Genomic DNA, 14747 nt, shown 5'->3' with positions numbered 1-14747 from the left:
AACCCAAAAAACACCACCCCCCCCCCCGAAAACCAAACCCTTAACAACAGCATAAACAAACCCTTAACAACAGCATAAACAAGACGTTCCAAAGAATTAAGATAAAAGCTAAAGCTAATTTTTACCCTTGAATGGGGGCACTGCAGACATGAGACCTGAGGAGAAGCTCCACAACAGTCAGTATGAAAGCAATGGATTCAAAAGCTCCTTGGACAACTTAGCGGAAGATTAATCTGTCTGTATTTGTTAAATACAAAGCTATCACTTATGACTCAAGAAGCTTCTAAGCAATGTACCAGAGGAGCCCAGGAAACTGTCTTTCACTGCCTGCTTGTCCTGTTCTGATGCTCATCCCCTGACAGCCATTTCCAGTCCCTGAGGAAGACAAAACCCTAGCTTGACGGCTCGTTGGCTCATCTGGATCAGACTTCCTGCTATATGCCTGGGTAACAGCAAACAAATTGAAATTCAGATCTCAAGTAGCCTGGGGCTGTGGTCACCAACACCAAAAATCTTGGAGGATGCCAGTCAAAGATTTCTCCACATCTTAATTTGGTTAAGTAGTTAAGACAGTAAAGATAGTTGCAAGGCAGTTTTTCTCAAGAAATTCAGAGATCCAAACCAAACAGGCCTCTTCTCCCTTTGAATCAGAACTTCCCACTCTTCCCCTTCTCCCCCAAATCCCAGAATGTCAGTGTGATTTGAGTGCCAATTTCTGGTGTACTGATAATCTCCAATTCTATATTGCTGAGAATGAAAGCGGTACTATTAAGTTTTAGTAGCATTCTGGTTTAAGATTTGGGGAGGATGAAAAGCAATGGGAAGAAGAGATCTGAACTGGGAGGGCAGGGATTACACTGTTTTGTCTGATGCACTTTAGAGCCTACTCAGAGCAGAGCTCTCAGATCCACACCTTGTCACCAGGAGACACAGATATAGGAAAGAAATCTCTGAACAAGCTGTAGCAACAGGTACACTTACTGCAATACACTGCCTCATAATGCAGGACTGTTTCATCCTGCCAGGTCCCCCAAATTTCTTCATGTCTTTGCAGAAGTGACACTCGCCGCACTCTGTCCGCAGACACGCTTCGCACTTGCGGCATCGCGTCCTCCTCCGACGTGCTCCAGCAGTTGTCCGATTAGCTGCAAGCTTCACCGCAGAAGCAGTGCCCAGTTTCCCTTTGGGCCGTCCGACTGCCCTGTTCTGAAAGAGCCAGACACACAAGGTTAATCGCACATCCCGCTTACCGTCTAAACTACAGACCTTCCTTGGACAGGAGTTGTATACATCTTAGATGTAAAACTGACAGATGTATCAGAATTATACACAGATGGGTAATACTCAGCAGATGCATACAATCACTCTTGTAGCTAAAGGGGTTCCATTACCTTTTCAAGAAAAGATGCGTTGTAAAAAGACAAAGAAACCAAGGTATAAATGAGAGATCCCAAACCTATAGCAAGCCTACTTCAACAGGAGGGCAGGGAGAATCAATTTACACACAGCTCAATGCAGGACCAAGTCCCAAGTGACATGCTTGGCTTAGGTCAAGAGATGATCTGCGCTATTGCTGAGGTCTGGGCTAGGGAGCTCTTAGGATTGTGCTCAGGTTAAGCCAGAAGGTCTACTTTCCTCCGCTGGAAGTGGAAGAATCCAAAGAGGCAGCAAAAGTAATTTTGAGGTTAGGTACAGCAGCGAAACGCTCAGCAGCAATGGCTCAAGCCACAGCAATCTCCCTAAAAAAAACAGGAGAGTATGAACCAAGTGATGCCAAGTGATAAAATAGGAAATATAACACAAATACTACAAAACACTTCCAAAGTAGCTCTCCTCATATCCAATACTAGCAAGTGGTCAAAAATAGAACACTAACTGATGCTATGCAAAGGCTAAAAAGGGCACCTCAGGTCTAGATTTCAATGACCTTTAAGCCAGAAGCTAAAGGAGCGTGAGAAGATTTTAAATGATTAGGTTAACTGCAACATATTCACTCTGGGTATCTAAATTTCATGTTCTCATCAGAAACTCCCCGTTATACACAAGAACTTACAGCTCAAGCCAAACATCGCTAAATACCATGTTAATTGTATGGGGCTAATTACACAAGAATTGGCTTGGCTCACTCTTAACCACTGACAGCTTTCTCCATAAAAATGATAATAATAGGACTGCAAAGTTCATCTGGTTTAGCATTTATACAATTTTTCCACCTTCTGCACACCTCAGCATATGACCAGCAGACCAGCCAGTTTCACTTTCTGTTCCTGCTGAATTCTGGGCAATCACCAAGGCAGGGGCAGGTTTGCTAGAGAAAGCATTGCAGAATTTCCACTGCAGTTTTTTAAAAGGGTATGGAAACGTTCTACGCAGTACTACAAAAGCCTCCCTAAGTGTCCTACTATACAACGCTTAAGAAAAGCCACTTTGCTGAGTATCTGATCTTCCTCCCAGCTGACTTAGCAAAGCTCCAGTGACTTTCTCTAAGATGCAGAAGAATGCTGATATTTTAACAGTCTCCATCCCACAAACCTCGATGCTGGGACAGCAGAGAAGCCAGGAGCTAGACCTCTTAGCTTTCTCTTCCACAGACCTACTATTGTAACTGAGGTGGGAGAAAACATTGCTTAGTTGACAAGGTTACACAGATTTCAGCAAGTTTTTAGTTATGCTCCTCCAGAACAGTTTTTGTTCTGCTTGCAGGTTGAATGACACTGTGCTGTGTGAACACAGACAAGCATAGCTTCCTTCCCATCAGCAAGCACACCAGACACTGGGATTTCAGATCAATTTCAGACACTCTAAAGAATAAATATTTACCTTTTAGACCAACTTTTCAGCCTCTCAAGGATAAAGTCAGCTCTGGGAGGACTGGCTTAGAGACAACCTAGATAAGAGATAATTTCCTTCCTCAGCATGAATCACTCCTCCGTTCTCTCTATTAGAGGCTCTTTCCACTAGCAAGCAAAGCGAGACACACAAACCAAAGGCTAAACAGCAGCGCGAACAAGTTAAACCAAAATATGTACAACAACCTGGGCAGTTCCCCTCTGCCGACAGCACGTGGAAGATTCTGCGTGAGCATCTGACTCCTTCCCACTAGGTTTGAACATGATTAAGTTTTTTAAGAAGGCAAACAACAGTTATGACACCATCAGAATTGTCTTTTTAAAATGCAATCTCTTTCAAGGAAAAATCAAACTCGGTACTTTTCCAGCTGAAAGACAGCTCCTGATTCTGCCACAGTAATACGAGCCAAGTCCTAATTCTGAGAACAGCATCTTAAGCGCCAGGACACTGCAAAGATGCAAGCAATAAAAAGGCATCGCTTGAACACAGAATTTGAGAATCCTGGGGGGGGGGAAGGCAGGAAGGTGAAGGTACAAGAACAAGTCTCAAGCCAGACCCTTCCACATAACTCAGATTTCCTTACAAATCATCACCACACGGCAGACGGTAGAGGCGCAGACCTCTGATCTGACTGTATGTAACATTTTTTACCTACCCAGACCTCTTCACTGCTCATTAGGAAATTCAAGCAATTGTACTAGCTGGGTTTGTACCAATTTACCAACCAACCAATCCTCAATCCAAGCCACATTTTCACTCCAGGATGTCGCAGCCAGCAAGGCTAGAGAGGCCTTACAGGAATTCCCACTAGTATCTAGTTTCAAGGGGCTCCAAAGTGGTCGCTTAAAAACCTCCACAGAAGAAAATCTGGCCTGTGGGTTGCTATCCCAGAAAGGGGCTGGGATTCAAGGGGGTAGAAGGAGCCTCCGACATGACTTGGGGTTTATTTAGCACATGGCAGACAGCCAGGTAAATTCCAGGTCAATGTTAGTGAAGAGATGCTGCAGGATTTCCAGCTCAGACTGCAGTTTTACAATGTACAAGCCCTGTTAGCAAAACTAGGTAAAGATTTCCTTCCTTCCCAGCTCCTGTTCCCATCTCTGTACTGCAATTTGCCACCTTCCTAGCACAACTCTGTGGAGCTGTCTTGCAAATAATAAGCAAGTGGTAGGGAATGGCATTCCTTAACCTGGGTTTACCACGGTGTCCTGGTTTCAGCTGGGATAGAGTTAACTGTCTTCCTAGTAGCTGGTACAGTGCTATGTTTTGAGTTCAGAGCGAAGAATGTTGATAACACTGGTGTCTTCAGTTGTTGCTCAGTAGTGTTTAGACTAATGTCAAGGATTTTTCAGCTTCTCATGCCCAGCCAGTGAGAAAGCTGGAGGGGCACAAGAAGTTGGCACAGGACACAGCCAGGGCACCTGACCCAAACTGGCCAACGGGGTATTCCATACCATGTGACGTCCCATCCAGTATAGGAACGGGGAAGTGGGGGGCAGGGATTCGCCGCTCGGGGACTGGCTGGGTGTCGGTCGGCGGGTGGTGAGCAATTGCACTGCGCATCATTTGTACATTCCAATCCTTTCATTATTGCTGTTGTCATTTTATTAGTGTTATCATTATCATTATTAGTTTCTTCTTTTCTGTTCTATTAAACCGTTCTTATCTCAACCCACGGGTTTTGCTTCTTTTCCCGATTTTCTCCCCCATCCCACTGGGTGGGGGGGAGTGAGTGAGCGGCTGCGTGGTGTTTAGTTGCTGGCTGGGGTTAAACCACGACACACGGTGGCCAGCAAACAGCAGCTCCACAGCCTCAAGCTCAGGACTGGGTGACACACTAAGCCCTAAACTAGGTTCTGGACCAATGTAGTCTCCCACCTGCGTAGCATATCCTATCATATCCTTTCCCCAAGAAGATGAGCTGAGACCCTCAAGCACAGCCTGTGCCTGCTGACTCTGTAAGTCACCAGCAGCCACCTCTGAGAACTGTCAAGAAAAGAAAGATAATACCAAACTTGAAGAGATTTTTTTTCTTAAATCTTACAACAACAACCAGGGAGTTGAGACAGAGCCTGCCTGAAATACTATCACAAGCAATCCCCTATGTTCTCCAGCACCTCCACAGAAACTGTGCCCGTAATTCTCTGGCCACAGGAACAATCTTCAAAAGAGGGGTAGAAGGATGGTGAAGTGATGACAACCACTCTCCCAAGCTCCTAACAAAGGCTGTGCAAGCAGCTGCTGAAATGTATTAGGATTAATATACTAAATACCTACCTCTATTACACTGAAACCTAGAAAGCTGGTGGACTGGCACTGTCCTCTAAAACAAGACATGTTAACAGGACATCCTGCTAGGTTTTTTTTCTTTTGTGGTGTTTTGGGTTTTTTTGCCCCCCCCCCCCCCGCCCCCGATTGCTGCTATGCAACACACAAAAGTAACTACTCCTGCCCCTGAAGCAGACACAGCACGGCCTCTACAGCACCTGGGTACTAGGAGTAAACCTAGGCCATCAAATGTAATACACTATGAACTACCAAGCCATTTACAAATCATGAATTTGGGATCACCCTCCCAAGCCACATTGGTTCAACACGCCCACTCCTCAGACAGAAAAGGGGACAACTTTGCAAAGTGATTTTCAGAAGTGCTGAGCTCCTACAAACCCCACGTGGACAACACTTAGGGGACTGGGTGGGGTGGTCATCAGCAATTCAAGTCTCTCAACAGGGCTGTGTAGATCCGGGATTAAGCCCAGGTATGACATGTCCAACTCTAAACAAAACCCTAGAAAATGCTGGAACATTAGTTTATCTTGGCTATGGACAAACGTTTGGCTGCTGCGAAGTTTTCACTGCCTGCTTACAGGTACCTTAACACACTTTCACTGTATGTCATTTCCATGCTCGGCAGTCACGGAAAAGCCACCCACCATCACCAGGGTCAGAAGCAGCAGAGGCACTAAGGGCCTCTGCCCTGAGCACAACTCTTACTACAACAGAAACACAACTTTGATGTTTACAGCAACAGATTTCTAACCTCCACAGTTGTAAAGAATAAGTCAAAAGACCTCAGGTAAACAAAAATACCAAGAGCATCAAGCTTTTGGAGACAGCACTTCAAGAGCTATTAGCTGTTAAATGCATCATTAAGTAGGTGCTGATGTTCCCCAACTGCCATCCCAACACCAACCGGGCTCTGTCGAAGCTGTCAACAGACAACTTCACATACAAACTCCTCTGCTCTGGAGAGGAAGATCAGCTGACTGGGTGACTAAGTCCAGGAGGAAGGAGGTACTGGCCTTAAAGCAAGGACAACGAAACCTGTAGCCTAGAAACAAGCTCTTCTGCAAGTGGCCTTTACCCGGGCACGGGTCTTGTTCCATTACTCCGCTTCAGTGACTGGCCTAACCGCTGCCAGTGACACCGTACCATTATTCAGACTCAACATCTCCAAGAAAAATCCAGGGACGCACGCAGTGCCCTTCTGAAGGGCTTATCACATGGCCAGCTCAGTGAGACCCTGAAGCACTTCACTTCCTAACCAAGTACAATCTGAACAGCTTATGTATCCACTGCGTAAATCTCTCCAAGACAAGACATCTTACACATGTAGTGTTCATTGCTTCAAGATGCTGTGCCACACAAATATATCCCTTCCACTTGCAAGATAGGGGTGATTTCCTGCTGTAACATGTGGACAGATTCATATTATTCTGATTTGCTGTAGTTTGACTGACTCCACGCAACCGTATCGGCACCAAAAGAAAGACGAGGACCCAGAACTTCCCGGGTGCCAGCCCTCCGCTTAGACCTTTATATGGCACCACATCCCAATACAATTGTTTTAACAGAATTAGAACAGACAAATTTCATTACCAGTCGTTTCTTTATAACATCTGATAAACAAACACTAGGGGAAAAAAAAAAAAGCCACACACATCAAGCCACAGTTCCTAACTGTTGTCAGCTAAAACACCACCCTAAACATGCTGGGTCACGTGCCGATACTGGACACTGGAGAATCCCACAGCAAAGGCTTCTGGTCCATTATTTCCTTGCCTCTTCCTGTAGCACCAGAGGTGGGCAGACACAGAGGTCCATTTTTCAATTCAAGCAGTGTGGAAGTTCTGGAGGACAAGGCTCGCTGCTTGCTGTCCAAGGCCAGCAAGCAGCACTGTCCCCTAGTGCTCCAGTGACATGTCCCTCTCCTAGCTTCCTAGGCATGTAGTTTTGGCCTTCCTGCTAAGAAAACCAGTCAAATTGACAATTACCAGCAGTGGTATAGACCAGCAACACACATACCAATACACTGGACTGAAGATCCACCAAAGTCATTTTACCAGAGGTCTCCAAAACAGACCCTGTCATTAACTCTACATTAACTGCAGAATACAGGCACTGGCATTAAACTGCCTGGCAGGCTGACAGCCTGTTACACGCACACTGTCTTGCACTAGAAAATCACAACCAAGTCAACAGTTCTTCAGCATTAAACCCTTACATATCTTCAGCAATTAACAGGAACCCTTGTCAAAGGAAGAACGTAAAAGGAAGGAAGAAAGGACAGCATGATGTGACTGCAGGAATTCATTGTGGACAAGGAATAAGCTAGTTTAAGACAGCAAAAATCACACTGATGCCAATAACCATCCTTAAAAGCTGTATTAACTGAAGAGTGCAAGCCAACACCACAGATCTAACATGTCTGACTAAAGCATATCTGCCCAAAAGTCCACACATGCAAACCCCAGGAGAGGTGTTTTCCTCTAGCAGTGACGGTTTACAAGAGTCACATCACCCATCATCAGCATACACTCCTGCCAGGGTGGAGGTGTCCTGCAAGACAAGTCCAAGGTCCTCCATTAAGCAAGCAGCATCAGAGGGAAAGGGAAGGTGGTGGAAATTTTTCAAGCCCAGCCATCCCCAAACAGGATTAATCCTCTCCACATGTCCACTGCCACCATCTCCTCCAATTCATACCTACGAACTTTCTTGTCCTCTCCTGCAAAAAGCAATGTAGCTCCTAGTGACCACTGCCAGGTGACCACACAGAGCTCCACTATGGAATAAACAGATCAATTTCCCACAAGTAAATATAGAAAAGTTTACACCTCACAGGTTGATCTGGGCATTAGTGACACTCCAGCAGCTTTTCTGCCAACATAGCTATGTTGTTTAGAGCGTGATAAACTGTCACGTCAGTGCCAATGCAAGTGCCCTCGCTTATTTTCCTCTAGTGGTGAGGAGGTAGAAGTTAGGCCTGGAGGGTGGAATAAGATACATTGGCAAAAATATGCTTTTGTAGATAAGCTGTATCCAAAGTAGGAGCTCTTAAAAAGAAAGACACCAGTAAGTTATACAGACTTGGGGCACCTTGCGCAAATGTAGCTTTTCTTCTTACCACTACTTCAGGACAAATCCCCCTACCCCCACCCAGGAGCATTTTTCTCAGTCTGCTTACACATGCTCAAGTTAAATGTCACAGTCAGAAATCGAATTTCTTCCTACACGGAGCAACCCAGCAAGGCTGGTGGGCTGCAGCAGGGTGCTGTCCTCCCCACGGCCAGCACCAGGCAGGACACATGCCCCAGCACCCACACACTTCCAAGCCCCCAGTGCTGACTGCAACTACTGCTAGTGCAGTAGTAAATCCTATCTGCTCTCCTGCTGGGAAACCTGACAGTCTTTCTGCCGCCTTAGTTTAGATATAGACTAGGGAAAGAGGAATGAAAGTCAGAAGAAAGTTGGAATAACAAAAACTGCAGCTCCTACCCAAGCACTGAAGTTGTGCTGTTCAGCTACACCTGTAGAGCTGAAGCCTTTCACCTGTTACATACTAGGGACTATCGCAGCAGAAAAAGCTACATGATACCTATTTGACAAGTCCTGTGTAGAAATATACAGTAACTGCACAAGCTAAAGCAGGCTTGTATGAAAATACAGTTGGATCCACGCGAGGCGTTTTACCACTGGAACAGTTTTGAACAAAAAGAAAAACACTCCACAGGTCTTTGCTACATAGGTCACAGCGCTGTAATTTAGGATCAGACCAAGCCTTTTAAGAAATCACACAGGAAGGATCTCCGCTTTCTTGCACTAAATTTTGTTTTAAACTATTAAGACATAAAAACTCTATCAAGCCTCAGCTTTTAGAAGAGCTGAAGAATCTCAGAACATAACCAATCAACTTTTCAAATTCATCCAGCAAGAACTAGCACCTCCAGCAGTGATTTCACAGCTGGTACAATGCAGCTGAGACCAATCTGCTCTCCCAACAATTACCTCTTTTTAAAAAGCATACGGTAATCACACCAAGACATAGACACAAGTGGAAAAGGCCTGGCATGGGACAAAGTTTAAGAAAAGGAAGGGGGCTGGGACGTTTTAACTACCAGGTCTGGGAGCTGAGCAGTGAATTGAGCAGCAGCACAGGCCTGCACATTCACACAATCTCCAGAATTAAGTAAAGGCTTAATAAAAGTTACTCATCTAAGACCTGACTCAGGTTCTTGGACTGACACTACACCAGGCCAGTGCAGCACATGAACATCTCTCTTAAGGTTTCTGCACCAGATCCACCATGCCTGGGGAACACCCAAGGCACACCACCGCCACCAGTCCAAACTCCTTTTCGGCCCTCCTTTCTTGGTACAGTTATGAAGCAAAACATAGTAAAGTTATTAGAAACGAGATGGGGTTTGGAGGACAGACCCTACACCCGGCCTATGTAGAAACTTGTCTCTCACAGCAAATTATTAGGCTATTTTAAAGAGGAAAACACCTTAAGAACAAAACTATCAAGTTTATGTTTAAATTGCATACACATGTCTAATTCTATTCCTGGTGCATTTTTAATTGCTTAGGCAGTTCTTAGAGAGTAAAATACGCAATCTAGAACATATGTTCTGGATTATTTTTCACAGATTACTTCATAAATTTAAAAAGTTTATTCTCCTTCCACCACAAGAAAAAAAAAACCAAAAGCCCACCCTTCAGAGAATAAACCCTGGAAGCATTAATAAAAGTTCTCTTTCCATTTCAGCACACATCCTTCTCTTTATTCCACATCCCTCGTCCCTGGGAATGGAAAGGAGGTTTTGGCTATACATCAAACTAAGACAAGGTAGCCAGGCTCAGCATCAGACCCCCTCCTGAAGTCCTGCAGCCCTCTCAGCTATTTGAGGAATCTTATTAGAAGGAAAAAAAAAAAAAAAAAAAATCGCGATTCTGGAAAACGACAGGGAAACCCCCCCGAGAGGAACAATCACGCACTCCGAGCCCATTCGCCTCTGAAGCGGCGCGGGGCCCTCGGAGGTGCCGAACTCCCGGTGCCCCCCGGGCGCCCACGGCGGGCGAGGCCGTGCGCCCCGGGCCGGCCCCCGGCGGGAGGCTCCCGCGCCCCCGCTCCGCGGGCAGCCCCGGCGGCCGCGGACACGCCCGCAGCCCGCGGCGCCGCCGGGCGCAGCCCCTCGACGGGCGGCGCTGCCCCGGGCCGGGCCGGGGCCGCTCCCGACCCCACATTGTTCCCCGTCCCCGCTGCCGGCGCGGCGCGGCTCGGCTCGGCGCGGCGCTGCCCGGCCCGGCCTCCTCCCCTCCCTTCCTGCTGCAAACTTCGCCGCCCGCCCCGGACCTGCTCCGGCCCCAGCTCGGGCCCGGGCCCCGGCCCCGGCTCGGGCTCCGGCTCCGACTCGTAGTCCTCCTCGTCGGCGCTCGCAGACATGGCCATTGCTCATGGTGGGCCCAGGCGGAGCCGAGCTGACATGGCTGGAGCGGCGCTGCTGGCGGAGCCCCGCTCCCCGCACACACACACACACATGCAGGAGGAGGAGGAGGAAGGGGGGCCGTGCATATTCATGCCAGGCAGCCAGGAAGGGGCTGGCCCTGCCGGCACGGCCAATCGCGGCCCGCTTGCACAAAGCCGGCCTGCGGGGACAGCGGGGACAGCGCGGCCGCTCGGCCGGGGCAGCGCCGGCCACCCCGCCGCAGCCCAGCCCGGCCGGGGCCGGGATAGCGCAGCATGGGGGGTGGGGGGAGGCTCTAACGCCCTGCTGGCAATTAGCCCCCTGCTGGTAATTAGCCCCGCGATCTGCCGAGGGGGCCGGCGGGGGCGGGCCGATGCTCGGCCTGCCTGGGTGTGCCGAGCGGGGCTGGGAGGGGAGGGGATGCGCGGCGCTGGGATGCGCGGCCGCCCGCCGGCAGGGTGCACGGCGCTGCACGGCCTGCTGGAGACAAAGGAGATCGCGCACAGACAGACAGACAGACACCCACACCCACCCCTCTCTCTACCTCGCTACCTGCCGGCTCGCCTCCCGCTGCCAGGATCGGGACGGGAGGAGGAAACCTCCATCCCTCGAGAGGAGGAAGGCATCGAGCGAACTTCGGGATTTCAAGCGATGCCCCTGCTGCGGCAGAACCAGCGCTGGGATAAGATGGGATACAAGGCGACCCGGCTTGCAGAGCTGTTCGCATCTGGGCTCACGCTGCTCCCCGTGCAGGCGCCCCATTTTTTTGCTTGCTTTTGAGGAACCATGTGCAGCCCTACTCTGAATGTCCTGACCCAGTACTGGGGTTTTACAATAAAATATCCTTCCCGCAGTATGAAATGTTTCACATCGGTCAGCCAGGGACCTGTTCTGGGTCCAAAGGTCACAGTAGGGCCAGCACCTGAACACAGATGCTGCCACAGACACTGCCTCCGCCCTCGACAGCTTGCAGCTGAGGGTCAAGACACACAGGCCTGAATTTGAGCGCTGAGAATTAAATTTCCCATTGGATTTATGGGCTAGCTTTCAGGGGAAATCCCGATTCCATTCAAGTTGTTAGGATTTTGCCTCTGGCTCCTACGCCCACAACACAGAATTAAACATGAGATTAAATATTTGCATGTGCTGAGCAACTAAGAAGCCATAAAGAAGCACATCTAATGGTCCTTGCATCAGGATTTTTGCCAAACTAGTTTCAGCTCCGTTCCCTGGTCTGAATTGCCACATGGCCACACAAACACTTTGGGTAGCCCAGGAGAAGAGGCAGGAGCTGGCACAGGAGCAAGCAGTGATGCTGCCTTATGCCTGCTCACAACCCTTGTGACACCATGATCTACACAAAGCCTGGTCGCTCAAGTAACAAAATACAGTCAAACTTTAAACACATATTTACAAGCGACTGCTGATAAAGCCAAGTGAATCATGTAATTATGCCCTTTCCTTAATTTGAATACCTTAAATATCCATTTCTTGTTTGTACTTCTGTCCTCTCGCCAACTCAAACTCAAATTATGGGTATGTGATGGTATTCTCCCAATCCTGCTCATCCGTGATGCCAGGAGCGAAGCATTTACTTGCAACACATGATGGGGCTCTCCAGAATGCGATCGGGTATGTTCAGCCTGTCTCCTCAGGTTTCTCTCTTCCCGCATTGTGTTCGTACACAACCGGGAGCAGGAGCAGATGAAAGCTGAGGCACGAAAGGCATGTGCCTAAGGCCTTGGCTTTCAGAACACAAGGTAATATCAGAATCCAATGTTTTCTGGAGGAGAGAGGAAGGGGGGGGGGATGCATGTCTCACGACAGGCCTACAAAAGAGAGCTTTAAACTACGAAGCAAGGATAACTGACATGATTACAGCAGTGTTTGTGGTTCGATTATACAGTTGGCCTCCAGCAGAGGCAGGGGAACAGATGAGATCCGGAAGGAAGACGCCTGGTCCCACACCTGCCTGTGGGCAGACCAAGTCTCCACTAGCCTGCACTGATTCCACGCGAGGCTCCGTGTAACCTGGCTCACGCTTGTTCACCCCCCCAGCCTTTTGGCTCTGTAATCCAGACAGGAGAAAAAAAATAACTTGTGACATCCCCCAAGGACAATCCACCAGTCACACCACAGTGAAATGTCATTCACAGCAAATTAAATCATGACATAGATCATCCTACTCCTCTCATCTGCAACGCATACTAGCACTCTTGATATTTGCGTTAGCCTATCTGGGCTACAGCAGGTCACCAAGTGTAACCCACATCAAACCTTCACTCCGCATCCAGCCCTGCCATGGGAGAGCGTGTTCCAGTCTGCTGCTTACAACAGCAACACAATTGACAAATGAGCTCTAATTACGAGGCCTGTGTTAGGAGTGAAGATACACATGCCAAGAAGATCTCAGAATGATTTCCAAATGCTAGGTAAACATTGCCGAGATGGCGTTTAAAAAAAATTGGATAGGATATGATATAAAATAGCAAATTGGGAATCAGTGGGGAGAAAACAGCACAATAAAATAAACTTTTCTCATTATAATTGCTCTCAAAAAAATCTCATCTTGTACAAGAGCAGCTAACCATTCAAAGAAATATTTAATACACAGAAAGAACTATTAAGAGAGCATTTTCCAGCTCAATTCTTTCAGCTTGTCTACACTAGAGAACACTAAATCACGACAAATAGTGAGCAACCCTTGTGTGAACAGAGTATATTTGACTAGCCTGGTACTGTTTACATCAGCTTAGAAAACAAAATAAGCAGCACTGACCCTAGTCATGCCTGTATTGGCATAACTGTGTCCATACTTCAGCTTTGCGTGATATAATTCAGTAATAAATAACATCCTTAATTAAACTGCTGAATAAGCCTTAGTGAAAACTGCATGAAACAGACAGTACCTTCCATTCTGAACTGTTGCTTTGATTGCACCTCACCTGAAGTCATATATAAGTCTCATCAATATCATAATCTTCTCCACAGAAACCAATTACGCTGTCACAAACTGAGACAATAACCTCAAGCGAAGAATAAACAGCAGGAGCAGATGAGTGCCAAAGAACCAGATTTTATTCTCATGCAAATATCCTTAAGTAGTAAAACCAAGATGGGGGGAGGAAGACTACAACCCCTGCGCTGTACTCACTTGCTCCCAAGCATCTCTTGTACCAACAGATTTCAGCTGCTGCTACCAGTGCTAAACAGGATCTGTGTTTTCATATTAAGACACTAGAGTTTATGATTCTATGACTCTCAATATGAGGTGAAATAAAGTTTTTAATGTGGCACAAACACACCTTTGATTTAACCCTCCCTTGAAACTTTTTATGCATCTTTATGGAGTATTATATTTAGCTGGTATTAGAAAAAATATTTACATGGAATCAATTGGAAAAACAACCTCAAACTGGTTTATATTCAAGTCCTTGAAAAAAGATCTTGTGATTTGAGCTGCTGCTGCTTTCTGCAGGCCAGCACATATGTTTTTGAAAAGGAAACCCACCGAGATGTTTATGAACCGTGATTATTGACCTGCATCAGAATAAGAGAGTTACCCAATAGCTTTCTAAGGTTCATTGTTTTGGTGTAAGTGTCCATTCACATGAAATACAATCTTAACTGTTGGGCCTGGGCAAATTTCATGACACTCTTCTCAGGAGTTCTAGCCAATATTTCAGTCATATTCTCAACACTAGCAGTGACATTCTGACAACCTAAATATCCATCTAGTATCGTGATCCTACTACTTCCTACTACCTGTTTTATCTGAACTATGACATGAGTACTCATCAGATGCACTGAGTATCCATCACAATCTCTTTAATAAACACTCTGATGGATCAACCTTAGATCAAATAAAGTAACTCAAGATGAAAAAATATATTGATTGCTTCCTCCACGTAATGCCTACTGCACATACTTTCCCTAACCAGTATCTAACACAGGAGAAGCAAAGGCAGCAAGGGTTATACGACTATCTCCTGAAGGACGACAACCGTGGACTATTACAGTGCAGTAGAGGAGCAGCACCCAAAACAGCAAGAGCCCAGACAGAATGTGCACAGAGTAACTCACTCACTCCATCTCTCTCATAAGCCTTAAAAACAGAACACCCCCCACCCCCCAATCCCCTGTCATCTTAAA

The 14747-nt window shown here is 47.0% G+C and overlaps 1 protein-coding gene across 13 annotated transcripts in view; it reads right to left on the bottom strand.

Annotated features, from left to right (window-relative positions):
* KDM2B (lysine demethylase 2B) overlaps positions 1–14747 on the bottom strand; it is a 127407-nt gene that overhangs the window by 16882 nt on the left and 95778 nt on the right. For all 13 annotated transcript variants that reach the window (XM_052798012.1, XM_052798013.1, XM_052798010.1 and 10 more), the window contains one exon: positions 982–1206. In XM_052798012.1, the coding sequence (XP_052653972.1) occupies positions 982–1206 (225 nt within the window). The remainder of the gene's footprint in view (positions 1–981; positions 1207–14747) is intronic.

The sequence above is a fragment of the Harpia harpyja genome, chromosome 9 (assembly GCF_026419915.1).
Source record: "Harpia harpyja isolate bHarHar1 chromosome 9, bHarHar1 primary haplotype, whole genome shotgun sequence".
Lineage (NCBI taxonomy): Eukaryota > Metazoa > Chordata > Aves > Accipitriformes > Accipitridae > Harpia > Harpia harpyja.
Note: the sequence above shows the minus strand (reverse complement) of the source record. Positions and strands in the feature narration are given on the sequence as shown.